General features: G+C 36.3%; 1 protein-coding gene across 8 annotated transcripts in view; it reads right to left on the bottom strand.

Moving 5' to 3' along the window:
- GPHN (gephyrin) overlaps window positions 1-17864 on the bottom strand; it is a 270007-nt gene that overhangs the window by 76326 nt on the left and 175817 nt on the right. For all 8 annotated transcript variants that reach the window (XM_083864320.1, XM_083864323.1, XM_083864322.1 and 5 more), the window contains one exon: window positions 14995-15129. In XM_083864320.1, coding sequence (XP_083720446.1) covers window positions 14995-15129 — 135 coding nt within the window. The remainder of the gene's footprint in view (window positions 1-14994; window positions 15130-17864) is intronic.

The raw sequence follows: 17864 nt of genomic DNA, 5'->3' as shown, positions 1-17864 counted from the left end.
AGAAAAGATTATGATGAAAAATGTGTGTAAGTGATCTAAATCAAAAGTATCTATACCACAACACGAGCTAAATAAGTGGATTAAGAGATGAGGCAGGAGCAACACCAAGTATGGGCAAAATGTTATCTGAAAAACTTGAAGGTTTTGGAACACTCTGAAGGTGACAAATGAAGATATTTGATGTAATGAAAGGAAGAAGGGTGCAGTGTAGGGAACATTCCAGGAAACTAGGAGAGTATAATGAACTGACATTTATAAACACATTATATTTACATTCCTTTCTTACTCACAATGGAATAACAGCAGGAGTTAAGAGCTAAAAATTGGCTACAGGTATCCCTATCTTGATATCTGAAGAACATGGTGGAGTTACAGTTGGAGAAGAATGAGCTAGGAAGCCAGTCAAAGCTTAGGAAGCAAGGAAACCAGAATCAAACAGTGAGCAAAGAGAAATGCTCAAATATGGTTAATGGATTTGACAGAAGATGAGAGAACAGAAAATGTTTTCTAAGCAGAAGTCTCATATATGGTTTCAGTGTTATTCCACTACCACCTACTTAATAGAACACATGAGAAATGAACCTGTTATCTTCATCCTTGATTTTACTCCAGAAAAAAAAAATTAGAAGACCTAACCTTAAATACATATCTAATACTGTATCTAATCCATCAGTTATACTTGTCATAAAGGAACAAGTACCTGATCTGAGACTCTGCCTTTGCTGGATTTATTTAAATGAAAAGTTCCACAACAGGAGAAATACCTTCAAATATTTAACACTATCTATCTTAGACTCCCCCTTTCTGATAATATACTCTATTTGTGTGACTCTGAAGTTTCCCTGCTTACACTTTGACAAAAAAATTAGAATTTCGCAAGACCTAGGTCTTCCAGAAAGTATTTCCCCAGCCACACTCACCAAAAAGCCAAACCCCGTCAGACTTTTTTCCAAAATTGTGGGAAATACATGAATGGTTCATAAGGAAAACATCTTTTAAATATGGTTAAATTATTTAATTCTGAAATTGAATAAATGCGAAACTCACAATATAATTTTTTACAGCAATCATTTAAAAAGGTGTCAAGTTCCTTATTTGATGACCTGGGCATGGACTGTTTGAATTATGATAACCAAAAGTGAGAGATCATACTACACAGCATCCAAATCAAGTTCAGATTATTTGCTGTACACATAAGAAAAACAAAACTGTTCTCCCACTTGATTACTACTACAGATACCAAAAATGAATGGTGAATAAAGAAAGCTATTGATATTACTTATGGAACATCATTGAGTCTGCAAAGAGATGTTTTGGCAGGTATGTTATACCACATTTCCCAGACAACTGCGCTGACAAGCATTTTCTGTTTCCTTCCACAAAAATAAGTCCCTGTCATTTTCTAGCCATGGCCTCTTACTGCATTTAGCTCTAAGTTCCCTTGTGCTTTTAACCTATTTGCCTTAGGGAACGTGCAGTGCAATGAAGCGAATATCCTCTACTGAATCCCAAATCATGAAACTTGCTTACATCATACTTGTCAATGTGACTCCACATGTTGTTAATAAATATTTATGTAGTTGTTCCTTTTTAAAGAAGTTTTTTGATGTGAAACAGTGACCCTCACAAGTTTGTGCATCCTATGAGAAAATAAGACCTCCCTTGTTTTTTCAGTTTTACTTGCCATTACTTCCTTCCAGTTACTGTTTTATATCAAAGTGTAGGGCATCATGCTAAGAAAGGAATGATCAGCTTTGGGAATCTGGAGCATACCTGTACAGGTGATGCTTCTAGTTTGGTTCACTTTCTTCAGCAGAATCCCACAATATCCCCCCCAAATTTTTTTTTTTTTTTTCCCCTAAGGGCTGTTCAACTAATCAAAGCAAAATAGAGAGAAAAACAATGGGAAAAACAAAGCTTAAAGAGGTGTTTTGTGATTCAGTGGAAAGGTAGGTGGATGTATAAAAAAACACATGAAAATGATCCGATAAATGCATTAAGAAGATTAAAACATTAAAAACATACCAGAAGAGAAACTAAATATGAATCAGCATATATTCAAACAGCTCCCACATGAAGGGGTTTTGAAAGAATACAAAATATAAAGAACAGGCATATTTAGAAGCCATCAGGAATTTGTTATCAAAAGCTTGGAGATTTCTCCAGTTGATAAAGTGCATTCAACAAGAGAAGGAGGTCCAGTTGATGAAGAGAAACTACAAAAGCTATACTATGCATATTATCACATCATTGTGTTTCAAATAAATGCTCTTGAAATCTCTCACACAAATTCTCACAGAATTCATATTAATAGAGAAACATATCTCAACAGTATAACCCAACTGGCAATGATTTCACATCAGTTGTCCAGGAATAAAGTATCTTATGTATTGGCCAGGTCACATAAGGGAGCTGAATCCAAAGGATATTTAAACTAAGGAAGATGGAAAATGCATTTTCTCACCCTTATGAATGTTAATCAAGTTCAAGGTATGCAACAAACTGAAAAGAAGTGAAGGGTAGTGAAAGCCAATTAAAAAAAAAAAAAAAAAAGAGAAAGAAACTGTAAATATTTGATGGCTGGAAAGAAGTAATTTTAATTAATGAAGTAATTACATACTACTTGTGATACACTTTGATGGTGGGGACTGTGTCTATCAACTTTCAAATATTGTATAATACAATCCTGGTCTAGGTGGAATGTTTCACAACTCTTACTTGCCTAATCAAGAGTGGAAAATTCTGATAGAAAAATCCAAACTTCAACTTGAATTCTCTTCTCTATAAGAATGATATTCTATATCAAGTGAGCAGTTTCTACTGCTAACAAAGACCTTAATATATTTTTAATGCAGCAGCAAATCAATTTCAGTTAAAAAAATGCATTATGTATAACTTTTACATCCATGCATAAAAAATAGATTTGCACTTGAAAGTATTTTTACTTCTGCAATTTTATGCCAGACAAATACCAATTAGAGGGGGCTTCTTAAATAGATGGAGAATATTTCAAACAAAGGGAATACAGGCTCCTATAACAATGACATACATTCTCAACCAATAAACATATTCATGTCTGTTCATTATACTGCAGTTTGGCATGAAAGTTTTATTAAGGTTGCTGTGCTTCTTGATAACATTAAACCTACAAAAGCATAATGTATGTGAATGCTAATGGATGCAAAAAAAAAAAAAATCATTATCATACCATCTGAAATTTTGTTCACACTATCCACATTTTTTTTTTCAAATGGGCACTACTACTCATATTGTTCCACGTACAGATGTAGGAATAAACACAGGGCAAATGGAACAAGCAGTGGTAAAAAGTACTGCAATTTTCTTACTGTTTTCAAACTAGTAGCATCACTAGACTGAATGCTCTGTTAACATACATTGTGGCAAAGATAATGTATCCACATCCTTACACAAGAGACTTTGTACAATGGTTATTTTACACCAACATGTGTCAATTCTTTAAAAATATCTATTGACTTCAGTGAAATTTAATGTTCAGAAATAAAATATAGAAGTTGGTAGGTAAAATGCACAAGCAGGGCAAGACAGGCTACAAACATTTCATAGTGTGCCTCTATTTGCAGTGACTTAATGTCTTAAATCTCATTTAAGCTAGAGATCTGGGCATATGAGAGCTGGGTCCTTACTGTGACTATGCAGTGAACTGTTGCACAACTCTCCTGTCACAAAGCTGTGCAAACCCTTCTACCTGCTCAGCGCTGCCTTTCAGACACTTCTTTCTGACCACAGCCCTTGCTTTTCTCATAATGCTATTGCTACCTCCTGCATCCAAGCTACTTCCTACTCTTCTTCAAACACTCTAAGTCCTGCAGCCTCATCACTCAAGAGCCACAAATATTGCTTTGGTCTATATCAGACCTTTACCACTCAACCTTTATATCCAATTTCTCCTCAATTCAATACTTTCAATCCTCTCATTTCAGACCCATTTAATCATTTTTTTCACTGTCTGTTGGCACATTTTGCTCCTCACCTATGCCCGCAGCCTCAGTGATTCTCCAGCTTTCCCTACAAAAGAAAGCAGAATTCACACCTCGTGCTCCTGGTAGAGTTTTTCAAAACTCAAACACCTATCCCATATATCAGAAATCTGTCTTGGCAAACAGGAAAGGTTGTATTTAAGGAAAAAATAAAAATCCTAGTCCTGGGTGGTGAAATTTTGTATTCTTTTTCTATATCTTTCCCAAACTGATAATTCACTTCTGAATGTGCTATTTTGCCTTGCTGTCCTAAGCTGAACTTAAGTTTTAAAAGCTGAAGTAGGTGTGGTGGTGCTTAAATTCAATTCCAATTGGGTTTTCACTGCTCCAGTTTGGTTTTATAATTTGTGTTTTATAATTTTGTAATTATTACTATTGTTTAAGATGGCCTCTCCTTCCCTCTCCTTCTCTCCTTCCCTCTCCTTCTCCCCTTCTCCCCTTCCCCCAGACTTTCCCGCCAAAACCTTGGTTGTCCTGGTAACCCTATCCCATAATAGTTGTTTACCACCTTTCTGTTAAGTGTCAATCTTTAAGTTATATAACTTCCCCACCCCCTCATCATGTATTCCTCCTCCCCAAGTTACTTGTTATTGGTTCAAAAGTTCTGCATCCCCTCATTATACCTTGGTTGAAGGTTGTAATTGGTCCCACGCAATCCCACCCCTGTAACCCACTCAATAAAAAGCCGTGCCATTTCGAGGCCAGCGTCTCTCCTCGGAGCGCTGCCTTGGGGACCACGCACCCCTTGGTTGCACACCCTGAGAGTCCCGCCTTTCTATTCTGCGCACTATCCGCACCGTGGTCGGGTTTGCCCACGCCTCTGGCAAAGTGGCCCCTGGATGTAGTGGCGGCAGGGCTGGCCGGAGCTGCACCCATTGGAAAGCCGAACCACTGCAAGTAGGTATAGGGTTATAGCACATATAGTGGCAGACACTGTCCTTTAAACACTTTTAGACACTAAGCTAGTTCCTATCAAAAACAGCTCCATTGTCACGGAGAAAAGTGTTGCACCAATGAAGTCACTTAGAAGTGACCTCATGATGGGACAGGTAGATAGATGATAAAGCAAATCAGCTGTCTGGTAGGGTTCTAAAGCAAGTATGTGCTCTCCTTGACCACTTCTAGCACCAAAATTAAGGGAGAGGTGTTTGCATTGCGGCTCAGTGGAACAAGGAAGATGTCACCTTTCTGAAAACAGATGAGGCAGTGGGACTTTAAAGGGAAGAGGACAAGTGCCTTTAAGGTTCCTTCTCAGATATCTGTAACAGCCTGTATTTTATCCTTTTGAATAGACAGGCTGTGTTTGGAAAATCTGTGTAAACACATCTTGGCACGTGTGTTTCCTCACATTTATACACCCTGAGGAGTTCAACTACGACAAAGGAGCGGAAGGGTTGGTAAGGATATTGGAAAAGGGTGTGTCCACTAAAGCCACAGGAAACAAAGCAGTGAGAGGACATCAGAAGATTAAGTTAAGGTGGAAATATCTGGCATTCAATTCACTTTGCAGAAGCTTAAAACAATACGACTTTTAAGTGGCCAAGTACTAACAATAACCTGGTAAATGGCCAAGGTCAATCCTTGTCCATACCAACAGTGCTGTTGAGTGAAACCATTGTCCAACAAGGCTGTCTACAAACTTCATAAAGCAAACACCATGTTGCAAAGAACTACTCTGCAAACACATAAGAACTCCTTGCTCAAAAGTGCTCCTCACATTTTGAAAAACTACATACAAAAGAAAAGAAGTAGTCTTAAGAAATAAACTGCAGTGGATGGTGCAAAATTGAAAAAAAGCCAGCAGCTGATTTGAAATCTTGCCAAACCTGTTACTGTTTCTTACAGAACAATTTCCATAAATCTGCTGTAAGGTAATCAAGTGGGAGGTCCTGTTTCCAACACAGGCATCACAGAGAAATATATTCCAAGTGTAAGCGTTCTGAATGTCTCACCTTAAGGATCCCCATTTTCTCATTTCTCATTTTCTCTTTTTCCATATAGACTTTCTCCACTATTGCAAGTTTAAATAAAAAGGAACATACTGAAATGTATGTAGGTTTCATCAAATGTAAATATCAATAAATGATTACAGAAATTCATATCCAATAATGTGCAGTGATTACATGGAAGTGAACAGAAATATAAAAAACCACTTCCTTTCCTTTCAAACAAGTAAACATATTCTTGAAAACTAATTGAAGAATCAAATTCTACCCTATTCATAAATGCCCCTTATAAAGAGATAATATACATTTTGCCTTTTGAAATATAACTAAATGAGTTTTGGAATGAGGTTTTTTTTTAAAGAATAAAAATGAGGCAGCTTGACTTAGTTAATTAATGAAAATGAAATCTGAAAACTTTTGCGCATCCCTTTTGTCTGGCTGAGGAATGAATACAAGAAAGGATTCACCTATTTAAGTTAAAAGGCAACTGAGTGCAGACTGACCAATGAGATAGTGAGATTCTAAAACAAGGCTTGAGACAGCTGTGCAGAAGGGAAAACTATTTTTAGTTTTCTGATCTTTGATGGTATCACATATTATAATGTTAAATAATATTAGATATTGCCAAAAATAAGCATTAAGATCATAGAACCAGTAGGTGCCATTTACTTTCAACTCCTCTATTTCTTAAAACCTTTTTGAAAGGTGAAACTGGACTTTGATTGAAATGTGCTAGATTGAATTCATAGCTGTTATTTCTATTCAGTTAATAATCAGCAGGCACCTGTGATAGTCAGGGGGCTCACTTGCCTGTGTATTAATTAGTCTAGTGCTCCTTGGTGGCTGATTTTTGCTTTTGCTGCTTGCTGTAGTGCTGTGCAGCCCCATACCAGCTCTGCCCCAGCCAAACCCAGCATAAATGTGCATGAAATGCAGATGTTGATGATGACAATGATGCAAAACTGTAGAAGCATGATACAATATTCAACTGTGACATGCTTGCTTCAATAGCAAGGTAATACAGACTTCAGCATAAGAACCCTCCTTGAATGTCTAACATACATATTAAGAGTGGCAGAGAAAAGGAAGGACATGTACAGATGGGGAAGCACCACAAAGCCTAGTGGAGGGAACATAAAAATGTTGATGGCATGCAGATTGGTAGTTCATTTAGTTCACAGCACTTCATGCATGCAGCTTCTGGGGATACCCAAGCAGTAAAATCAGACAACTTAAAATGATTGACAGACCAAAACAGGGTTTTGAGCTGCTGAGATGAAATCGGAATGATAAAGAGCAGGTTTACATAAGGAGAACACAATACAGCAAGAAAATCTAACATACTCAAGAGGTGGAACCAGATGGAGAGTCAAATATCCCCTCTACTATCAGGTTCTAAAGAGTATAAAAGATGCATCCAACACTGACTTAATGGATAATGGCATAAGAAGGACGTTAGAGAAGTTGTGGAGAAGGTCGTATCTGGTGCTCCACATCCTCTCCATCAGTTCAAGCTATCATGACCAGACCAGCTGGGTAAACACACATGGATTCTGGACAGACTGCTGAATGCATATATCTTTGTGCCCTTGAATACATAGATATAAAAGGGTGAATTAAACCCTTTTTGTTCTAAAATAGCATCATCTCTCTCTCTGATAATATCTGGCTTTGCCACACCATCATTAAATTGTTTAATAAGAAAACCACCAAGAAGATGGCTGTTTATCCTTACAGGTACATTTTTAAAACTGCTGATTACTTCATCCGAAAAGAACACAGTAGTAATGATGTCGATTATTTATTATGTCAAGAATCAGTGAAGGAACAGAAGCCCATAGCTGAGCTGTTGATTAAATCAGGTTAATGCATGAATGGACTATGACACTAAAGAAGAGGAACAGAAGAAACCAAATTCCTACACATGTAAGACTATATGAAAATTCAGCCTACAGAATGCGCAGCCTTACTCTTGAAACTATTTTTCATGAAGAAACAAGATTTAGTGAATTGACATATGTAATAGGAAGTAATAGCCCCAAGGAAAAAAGACTGAATGGAGAAGGGAAGTCAATATTTTCTGATGCCATCTGATGCAAGACATAAAAATGATCACTAGGTGCCAACAAACTCAACAAGCATCAATGATAAAACCAGAACTGGATATATTGCAGATGTAGCCTGCAAACAATGCTATAGAAGTACATTTACAGTAATTTCTAATTGAAGACACTGGATGAAAGACAGGCGTAACTACATAGCTGTTGGTGAAAATACCCTAAACCATAAAACAAATCCTCAAACTCTCATCTTGTGTTACATTACATCAGAATTCAAACCAGAGATTTGTTTTGGACAGGAACTGAAGAGATGTCAGCAAGGCTTCTAATAGGAGAAGGATGCACATCTTTTTTGCTATCTTAAAGAAATTACAAATTGAAGCTACCAGAATTTGAAAAAAAAAAACCAACAAAAAAACACTTGGCCTTGTAAGACAACATAGTAATCAACGAAAACTCTTGCTCCCAAAGTTAATTGAAAAAAATGTTTCAAGGAGGAACTGACAATCTGATGCAGTGTTAGCATACAGAGACTAGAACTCATGCAATGCATGTGTGAGCCAGGATGTATGTGCTGAAAGATTGTTCTCTTCTGAAGGAATATACATGCAGAATAGTTACAATTTGAAAAGAAAAAGTATTTCCAGGGAAAGACTGAGTAACATTTTTTGACCTGTTTGAAAGTTTCCACTGGACTCAGGAAAAGAACAAAATTCTGTAGCTTAATAAACATCAACTAGTTATTAAGACATAAAAACGTAGAGAAATTTTGCACATAAGAGCTTCTTTGTGTGATTCAATCTATAACAGGTCTGAAAAGCAGCTGATTCTGTGACTGCAAGAATTGTTCTGGATGTTCTGGATCTGAAGCTAATTCCCAATTACTCTAAAATAAACAGTTCTTCAGCATGACTAAGGGAAGAGAATGATATTTTAGTGCTGCTATGCTATTTAATACCAACTCCAGGTATGAATAAAATAAAGTATACTTTATGTACTTGAAGCATGTTCAATAAAGAGAGCTAAGAAAAATAAGTAATTCTATTGAAATTGAATGTTCAGCCTGCACTTTACCCTAGCCCATCTTCTCCAGAGCTGACTTGTTGATGGTCTGTTTTGGTACTAACAAAAAATGCCCAAAAGACTATGCCTGAAGTTTTTGACCTTCCTACAAAGTGAATTCTCCATTTTTGAAAGAATTTTAGTAACTATGGTGTATTTGAGGGATTTTTTTAATATCCCAAGCAACAGAGCTGCTTCTTCCTTAGTTACAATGTCTCACTTTTCAAGCTGCAGCACTGCAGTAAGTTATTAACTAACAACTACCAGGGTTTGCAACCAAAATGTAAACTAAAAATAAGACTTGCTAGGGCTCAATTATCCAACATTTTGCCAACACAATACATTTTTAAAAATGAAGGGAAAAAAGTAATGACTGTCTGAAAATATTCTGGTATCTTAATTAGTAATTTATGTGAAAACCACTGCTGCACTGTATTGAGAAGAACCCAGAAGGATACAGTAGATTGATGTGTGTTAGGAAGCAGGATACATCTTAAGGCAACTGTGGCTACTTTCTACTCAAATATACCTTCTATTAGCACCTCTTTTTACTAAACATGATTTTCTGTAATCCTGGAATGTGCATTGAAAAAAACTAAGAGGAAATTGAACCCAGAAATAATCATGAAAACATTGGAAGTTTTAGCAGGAACAAGTATTTAAATATGTTTGCATGTATTTTTACAATAAAAAGCAAGAAGCCCTTGCAGTGCTTGGAGTGTGATCTCACCTATGTAGATCATACTAACAATTTAAACATTCTTTTCATTCTTCCATGCTCCTCAGCCTAATCACAGCTAAACAGCCATGCCAAAGCACTTGCTACTTACTCAAACAAGTTCCTAGGAAGAATAAACTTCAGCTTATGCAAACTTCATAAATAAAAAGGAAACAAAAATCACTTGGAAATGTAGTGTATGCATTCAAATTCTAAAATACATTCACATACTTGCCATATTTCACTTTGATGACCACCTTAAGAAGAAACAGTAAGAATCAAGAAGAAAAAAAAAAATTATACACTCAAATGAACACAAAATATCTACACTGTAGATACAACTACAGCTTACCAAAACACATCTTCAACAGAATATAATTTTTAGCTAAGAATTTCTGGTAAGGAATCTGATCTTTCTTTTACTAAAAAATACTGAATATTTCTACTGAAAAATTTGTAACAACAATAATTGACAAAAACATCTTTCCAACTCCACCTGCTCCCATCTGCTAATGTGCTTACTTCACATAGCAATTTTTTATTGAAAAAAAACTAGACTGAAAAATTACATCTTAATTAGATTTAGCATTAATTTGTAGCTCATTTGATTGTTTGGATATCAATGTACAATTTAACATTAAAGGGTGGTTCATGACAGATAATTTTTTTTAGCAGTAAGCGTGAGAAATTATTGAAATAATAAGGGGGCTTTTGCCACAGAAACAACTTTCATCAGCATTTTTTTCCTTCAAAAAATGTTCCAAGTATTTTTCTAGGCTATTTAGTTTCAGAAATTCTTGGCAACTGGAACATTTACATAAATTACACGTGTCATTCTTTCTACACTGGGAATATTAGGTCTTTAGGCAAATGTCTACTTATGAATGATAAGGACAACAGTTCTTTGCAGGAGACAGAAAGTAACAGAAAATTACCAACTAGTGGAATTAAATGTACTGTTACAAAGAAGGTGTTGATGGATAGAGCAGTGGATAGGTGAGATGTCTGTTTTGCAAGACTTGAAAAAATTCTGAAACGTAGCCATGCTTGCTCATTTTAGCTGTAAGATAGAGCCTATAAACTTTAATTACACAGGAATCAAAATTTATCTGTTGCAACTACAAATATGTAAAGATCTAACGTACTACTGAGGATTTTGTCTGGTTCACTGTAACTAAACAATGGATAGCTGGGGAAGGGACATAAAACTAGCAAGTAGAGAGAGACTTTCTCTTAAGCAAAATATAAGGAGTGAAGGGAATGAAGGAGCAAGATGGAAAAAACCCCACGCTCTCATCTTAAATGTACAATAACAAGTTCCTTAGGATCCTTTATGATCAAAGATAACACTGAAAGAAACTTTGCAGATTGAAGTGAAAGAACTGAGTATCAGTGAGACTGATGATCTTGCAAAGTGAAATACTTTGAACTTCTCTTGTCACTGAAATGAATTTCTGACGATAATTAAAAACCTGTCCTTGGTCTTCTAAATCTGCTCCATTTGACTTTGACACACAACACTGCCAAAAATTAAATACTGATTACATCATTTATGTGCAGGAGAAGTGAAGACTTTAACTTGAAAACTGCAATTTTCTTTTATACCAATATGAACCCCATAAGAGGAGAACGAAATTTAAAGTTTGAAATAATGACTGAGTCATTTGCTCTGGATATATTCTTCTACGTTATCTGAAGTTATAGATCAAAAGTTTTATACTGTAAACTTAAAAAAACTCCAAGAATCAACATTAATGCAAATATAAAAAAAATTTTCTCCATATTTGTAAAAGTATTTTACCGTAGGTAGCCCTACTGCTTTTGTGTCTGAAAAGAACATTGCATTTTACTTCATGAAAATGCCAATCACAAACGTAGACAAAAACATAGTGAAATCTTAGAATCTGGACAGCTACTGGAATGATAAGAAAAACTTGTAAGGCACACTGTGTCATCCTAAAGTTACATCATCTGAGTTTTCAGCAAAATCATCTAACCATTTTAAGAAAGCTGTAAAAGTTTTAAACAATCAAAACAATATTGAACAAGATAAAAATATGTCACAACCACTATAAACTTTACAGTTGAATGACTGAAAAAGGGAGGACTGAGTGCAGTTTTCCTCTGAGTAAAACTTAGATTGCCTCTATATGTGAATCCATCTACTAAAAATATGGTTTAAATGCTTTTTGTGCAGGGGTTGATTTTGTTTGAAACTCAAATACAATTTAGAGAACAAGAAAGATGTTCTACAGAGATTTATTAAAAGGTAACAAAACCTGGTTTGCTTAGTCTTGGGAACACACTTAATCATTGACATAGAATAGTCCCAATGGCAATTTGCCTTAAAAAGTTCCTACCTCCCAAGAAACATAATTACTTCTTTTACCAGGAAATTAGATTTATGAAGAATGACTGAAATATCCGGGTTCCAACTCAGTATTCATCATTTAGTACTTTGTTAGAAACATGGATTTTCAGAAAACATGGATGGTAAGTTGTAAACAGTAAAGCAAATTTGTAATTAAATGTTGTATTTTGTCTACATGATCTGGTTGTATACATAAACAACATTAGGTTTTTCAAAATATGATTATGAAAAGGTAAAATCTTCTAACAGATCAATCAGGAGCATTAATAATGTGTTATCCCAGTTACCTTTTCTCCAATATCCTCATGCATTAGTAACCTGCTACTTACATTCATTTAATAGAGGTGCTCCCATCATTGCAGAAGCTTGATTTTTTTTTTCCTGAGACACACAGAGCTTTCTGTTATTCAGCAAATTCAGTAAGAGAGATGTAAGGGTTCATGTACTCTTAGGACAAAAAAAACCAACCAAACAAAAACCACCAAAAAAACCACCCAAGAAAACGGTACAACAAAATAAAGTGGAATATGCACTTGACAAAGAAATATAGTGCCACTTGCTCTGTGGCTAGACCACCACTCCAAAAATAAGTACAATCAAAGAAATAATTTTTTTCTCCTGACACTTCCTCATCTTTGTTTCATGTCATCTATACATGTTTTGGAGCCCTGAAATGAGTTCCTAAACCAGCAAATGAGTGTATTAAAAAGATACACACTTGTAGATTAAAGAAGCAAAATAAACAAACTTGGAACATCACCTGGATGCTGAAGTTCACTTTACTTTTATTCTTATTACTGTGTGGGCCAGTATAAACTTAATTCATATTGCATTATCAGAAAGCCAGGATCCAGAAAGAAAAACAGAATAAGTGAAGACATTTAGGCGCATGATAATCTTGAAGAATCTGAATGTACCACATTTCTTGATAAATTCAGATGATGTTTGAAAACTTGAGGACACTGTATAGGACTGAACAAAAAGATAATGGGTAGTCTCTTTGGTTTTTTGAAAGTAATACATAAAATGAACCAAGAACTCTCTAAGTGCTTATGAAGCTTATGTGCAAAATTCAACCTCTAAGTAATAGGAACTGATGCCATCACCCATGAAGTTTATTTTCCAGTTGGGTGTTTTTTGATTTTTCCCTTTATCGGCTTGTAACAAACCATCATCAAATACATCATAGAAAATCTAATCTAGCTATATGTTGCAAGGCAATTTCTATTATAAAAGTGGTGTGGTCTCACACATTTTGAACAAAACTTGATCTTGCAGTCATACATGAAAAGCAGGTCTCAACATGAAATATCAAAGCATGACCTAACTATGAAATGAGCTCATTTCCACTAATTGCCCAAACATAGTTTCAGATTTTCAATTTGTTTCAAATTTCTAGTACGTTCCTTCTGTAATCTCTGAATCTATCAAGACAGTCTAGAGCACTACATTCTGCTTCATAACAGCCTTACTCCTTCCCATTGTGATAAACTTCCTGAAAATATATAGGTATCATCTAGAGCTATTTTCAGCAAAGCTGTCTCTTATTTATGCCTGTTACTGGTCACCTTTGGTTTTCTTTGGACAATTTTGTTTTATCAATGGGCATAAGGCTCAGTGCAGTTTCTCTGTTTTGTCTTGCTCTTCTGCTTTGAGCATTGTAATGTAAAAAGCACCATGGTTTTAATTTTAAGCCATCAGACAAGACACAATTTTTTAGGAAAAAAGTGAAGGAGATGCTTACAGGTAGAATTCACTGAACAACCTTGAGAAAAGTAGACTATATAATGAAGCTCATGTTTGCTGTCCATCAGAATAATTTTGATTGTATTACAGTGAAGGTGAGTACTGCATAAAACAATCCCATAGGTTAAACCAAAATATTTCTATGGGTAGTTGCCCATAAATCTTGTTTGCTGACAGAAAAGAATAAGACAGTAGGAGAGAAGAACTAGCAGATGCTGGCAATCATTTTAGCAAGCAGAATAATCTTCAAGGATCATGAGTTAGATAAGGAAGAATGTTATTATTTGCCATCTGCTACTGGTGCATTACTACGTCAGCATCTGGTGCCACAGAAAGATCTTTGTGATGTGAACACACAGAGCAAATTTAGACAGTTTTCTTCTGCTGAAAAGGAATTCTGCTGAAGATAAACATTACAGACCTTGCCACTGGTCAATTTGCTTAGTTTTTGATGTATGCTATTTAAAGCTTGATAAAAAGTAAACATATAGAGTTCACCTCAATGATTAAATAGTACAGTCTAATCACTAGAACTGAAAAATAATCCCACAAGGTTGGCATTAAAACTTTCTTTCTATTCAATTTTGGCTGTTTTTTGTTTCCAAATGTCAGGCAGCAAATATCTAAGTTTGAGCAAAGTCGGTTTGAAAGTCTTAAACTGGACAATAATAAAGTGGGGGCACAGATCTGCCCCAGCCCAGGCTAGAAATTTGCACATATACTTTTTTTGACAAAACACTATTTGCTTAACGTTGTTACTCAGTGGCAGGATTATCTATGTTCCTGGGCATACTGAAGGACACTAAATACATTCAAGGTGCTAACAATTTCATATTCATGATCAGCATTGCAAGAGATAACATGAAACTTCAGTAATCATAAGGTGTTGGTGGACCCACAAGTTCAACTGTGCAACAGTATACATGGAATGAGCTACACTGTCTTGCATTTATCTACTACATAGAATGACACAACCCTTGCATGCGAACCAACCTTGTTCAGCAGAGGCTATACATTAATCTGATAGATCCTAGGGCTGAGCATGGAGCTTGCAAGGCATAAATGTACTTACTTTTGGTGTTGGGCAGGATGCAGTGGAGAGGCGAGAGGTGGCTTGGGCACGAGGAGATTCTGAAGGAGTAGTGCTGAGGGAGGCTGTATCACGTGGGAGAACCTGAACACCACGAGAGATGATGGAATCTGGAATCTTAAAAAGAAGAGAGATGGAATTATTAGCAAAAATTATTAGCAAAAAATATACTGTAGGTAAAACCTACTCAAAACCTTACCTCAAAACCAGGAATACCCCACTCCTCAGTTCACCCCACTCCTCAGACATCATACTCAGTGCTTGGCAGTGGTTAATGGCACACTTTCCTAATTTCAGTAACAAATACCTAACAAATATGCAATGTCACATTCTAACTGAAGTAGCACAGAACAAACTAGTTGTCCTGAAAAAACTATGAATCAAACACAGTACAACAGGAAATACTAAGAAAATAATAGTTTCCTCTTAAACCTTTGTTTCAAACCCAAAAATGACCACCAGTGATTTCTACCATGGCACGAAGGGAGGCAGACTTTCCATTCATTAACTAGGGGGCAATATTCTGAAAACCATTTGCTAGAAATTTACTGAGCCCCTCTAAAGAAATGTCAGTCAGTGAGAAAATTTCTCACAAGAAATGTCAGGCAGTGAGTAAATACTCTTTATTCCACGAAGACTTTATTTCAGCTACAAAAATTCTCAATGTAAGAGTTCTGCTGCAAAAGCCACAGGCCTCTGGAGTGAGTAAAGGCAAAAAAGCATTAGAAACCACCATCCAAAGCCAACACTTGGTTTAAAATACATTCTGAGGGGAAAAATAAAAATACAGTCAGTTTTTACTTCCCACTAATATATTAGAATGCCAGTCAGGGAAGCATCATCCCCCCTGATGAACAACTGGCAAACTGGTAACAATGGATGAAGAAAAGGCTGAGGCATCAACTTTTTGCCTCAATATTCACTGGCAACCTCTCTTCCCATACTTCTTGAATGGATGGACCTTAAGGCAGAGGGACAATTAGGGCCCACTCTAAGGCACAATCAGGTTCATGACCACCTGATAAACCCGTGAAACCTGAACATACATAAGTCTATGGGACCTGATGAGATTTATCCCAGAGTCCTGAGGAAATAATGCACTTCCTGCACCACCATCCATGGCATTGGAAAAGTCATGGCAGTAAGATGAAGTCCCAGGTGACTGGAAGTAGGGAACATTGCATCCATCTTAAAAAAGGTAGAAAGGATGACCCTGGGAACTACTGACCTGTCAGCCTCACCTCTGTGCCTGGGAAAATCATGGAACAGATCCTCCTATAAGCCCTCATAAGGCATATGGAGGATAGGGAGGTGATTTGAAGTAGCCAGCATGGCTTCACTAAGGGAAAATCCTGGGAAAATTCTATCACAGCTAACCAGAAAATGTAGACATTCAGATCTTTGAAGGAATATATATACACATGCATATTTAAAGATCTTTCTTCTCATTAAGAATTTCAGGTTCTAAGGTTCAGGTTCTAAGAGGACCATCAGAAGAACCCCCATGTTTGGGGGAAATGGCAGTAGCAGACAATAAAGGGAAGCAAGAAAGGAAGATCCTTTCAAGCCAAATCATGAATGTTGGGAATTCCTAGGCAGGATTTTTTTAACAAATGAAGACGCTGTTACCCAGCCTGCATCTAAGCATTTTGAGCATTCTTGCCTACTAAGACTTTAGGGCAGATAGAAGCCACTGGAAAGTATGTCCTTCTGGGAACAAGCTTGAATCCTAGCTTTTAGTATGTGTTACATTTTTAGAACATTAAGAGAGCTTTGTTGCTTGTTTCAGTGTAGTTAAAATGACAAATCTTAATACTTGTGTCATTAAATACATGTAATTTCCCACTCCCTCAATTTCCTTGGTTCTCCTCTATAAATGATGTGTCTCACTTAGCAACCTTGACTTAGAAATTCTGGGTAATTACCTAGGGGATCTTATTTCACCATATACCCTCCTCCTCATGTTAAGAGTTCCTTTTGTTTCTAACTTGTTTATAAGTTGTGTGAAAACAGGTTTTGTTCTCAGAGTGCCACCAACTGCCTCCTTTCTGCTCTACTGTGTTCCTAGACTAACAGTGTTTTCTGCCTCTCAGTTTCTGACAGCTCTCCTCAGAGGATCTTTCAAGACTAAACATCTCATGCTACAATTTCCACTGTAAATTCTGAAGTCAGCAGAGGTTTTTTTTTCATTATGGACAACTATGCTGGGGATATTTTCCTCTCCAGAAACAGTGCCTAACTGGCCTCTACATGGAGTATTCTGATTTGCAAATCACACCTCAGAGACGTATCTTAGAGGTGAACTGAAGCAATGATATTCCAAGTGCTCAAGTGGTTTGTAGTCAGAAGCATGATTTCCCTTCTGTTCACTTTTTCTCCTGAAATCCCATCTTAAATTCATTAAAGCCCAAAACAGGCTGACAATCTCCAAGTTTTATACTGGCATAGATACTTCCTACAACTTTTAATACTTCCTTTTAATGTCCATGCCTAAGAAAAATACAGCAAAAAAAAAATACACTTTGTGAAAGGCATAAAATAATAAAACACAAAATCAAAGAAAGAACAGTTTTAAGCCTTCAAATAAGATACCTTTTCTCTACTCTCTTCTGATAAAAAGCTGTAGGGATCTTGATGTGATTGTGTGCAGGTCTATAACCCCTTTTTGTACTCCTAGACCCCACAACACAAATAACAATATTGCTTTTGCAAATATTATAATGATTCAGTTCTCCCTCGGTTTACTCTGGGTACTCTGGAGTAACCAGATACTTCATACTCTCTCATACCCTTCAGGCAAGATTTTTTTTTTTTAATTTCCCACCATATTGATCAATCATTGCTTCTACAAT

This window comes from Zosterops lateralis (genome assembly GCF_965231275.1).
Source record: "Zosterops lateralis genome assembly, chromosome: 6".
NCBI lineage: Eukaryota > Metazoa > Chordata > Aves > Passeriformes > Zosteropidae > Zosterops > Zosterops lateralis.
This window is presented reverse-complemented; position numbering and strand designations above follow the sequence as displayed.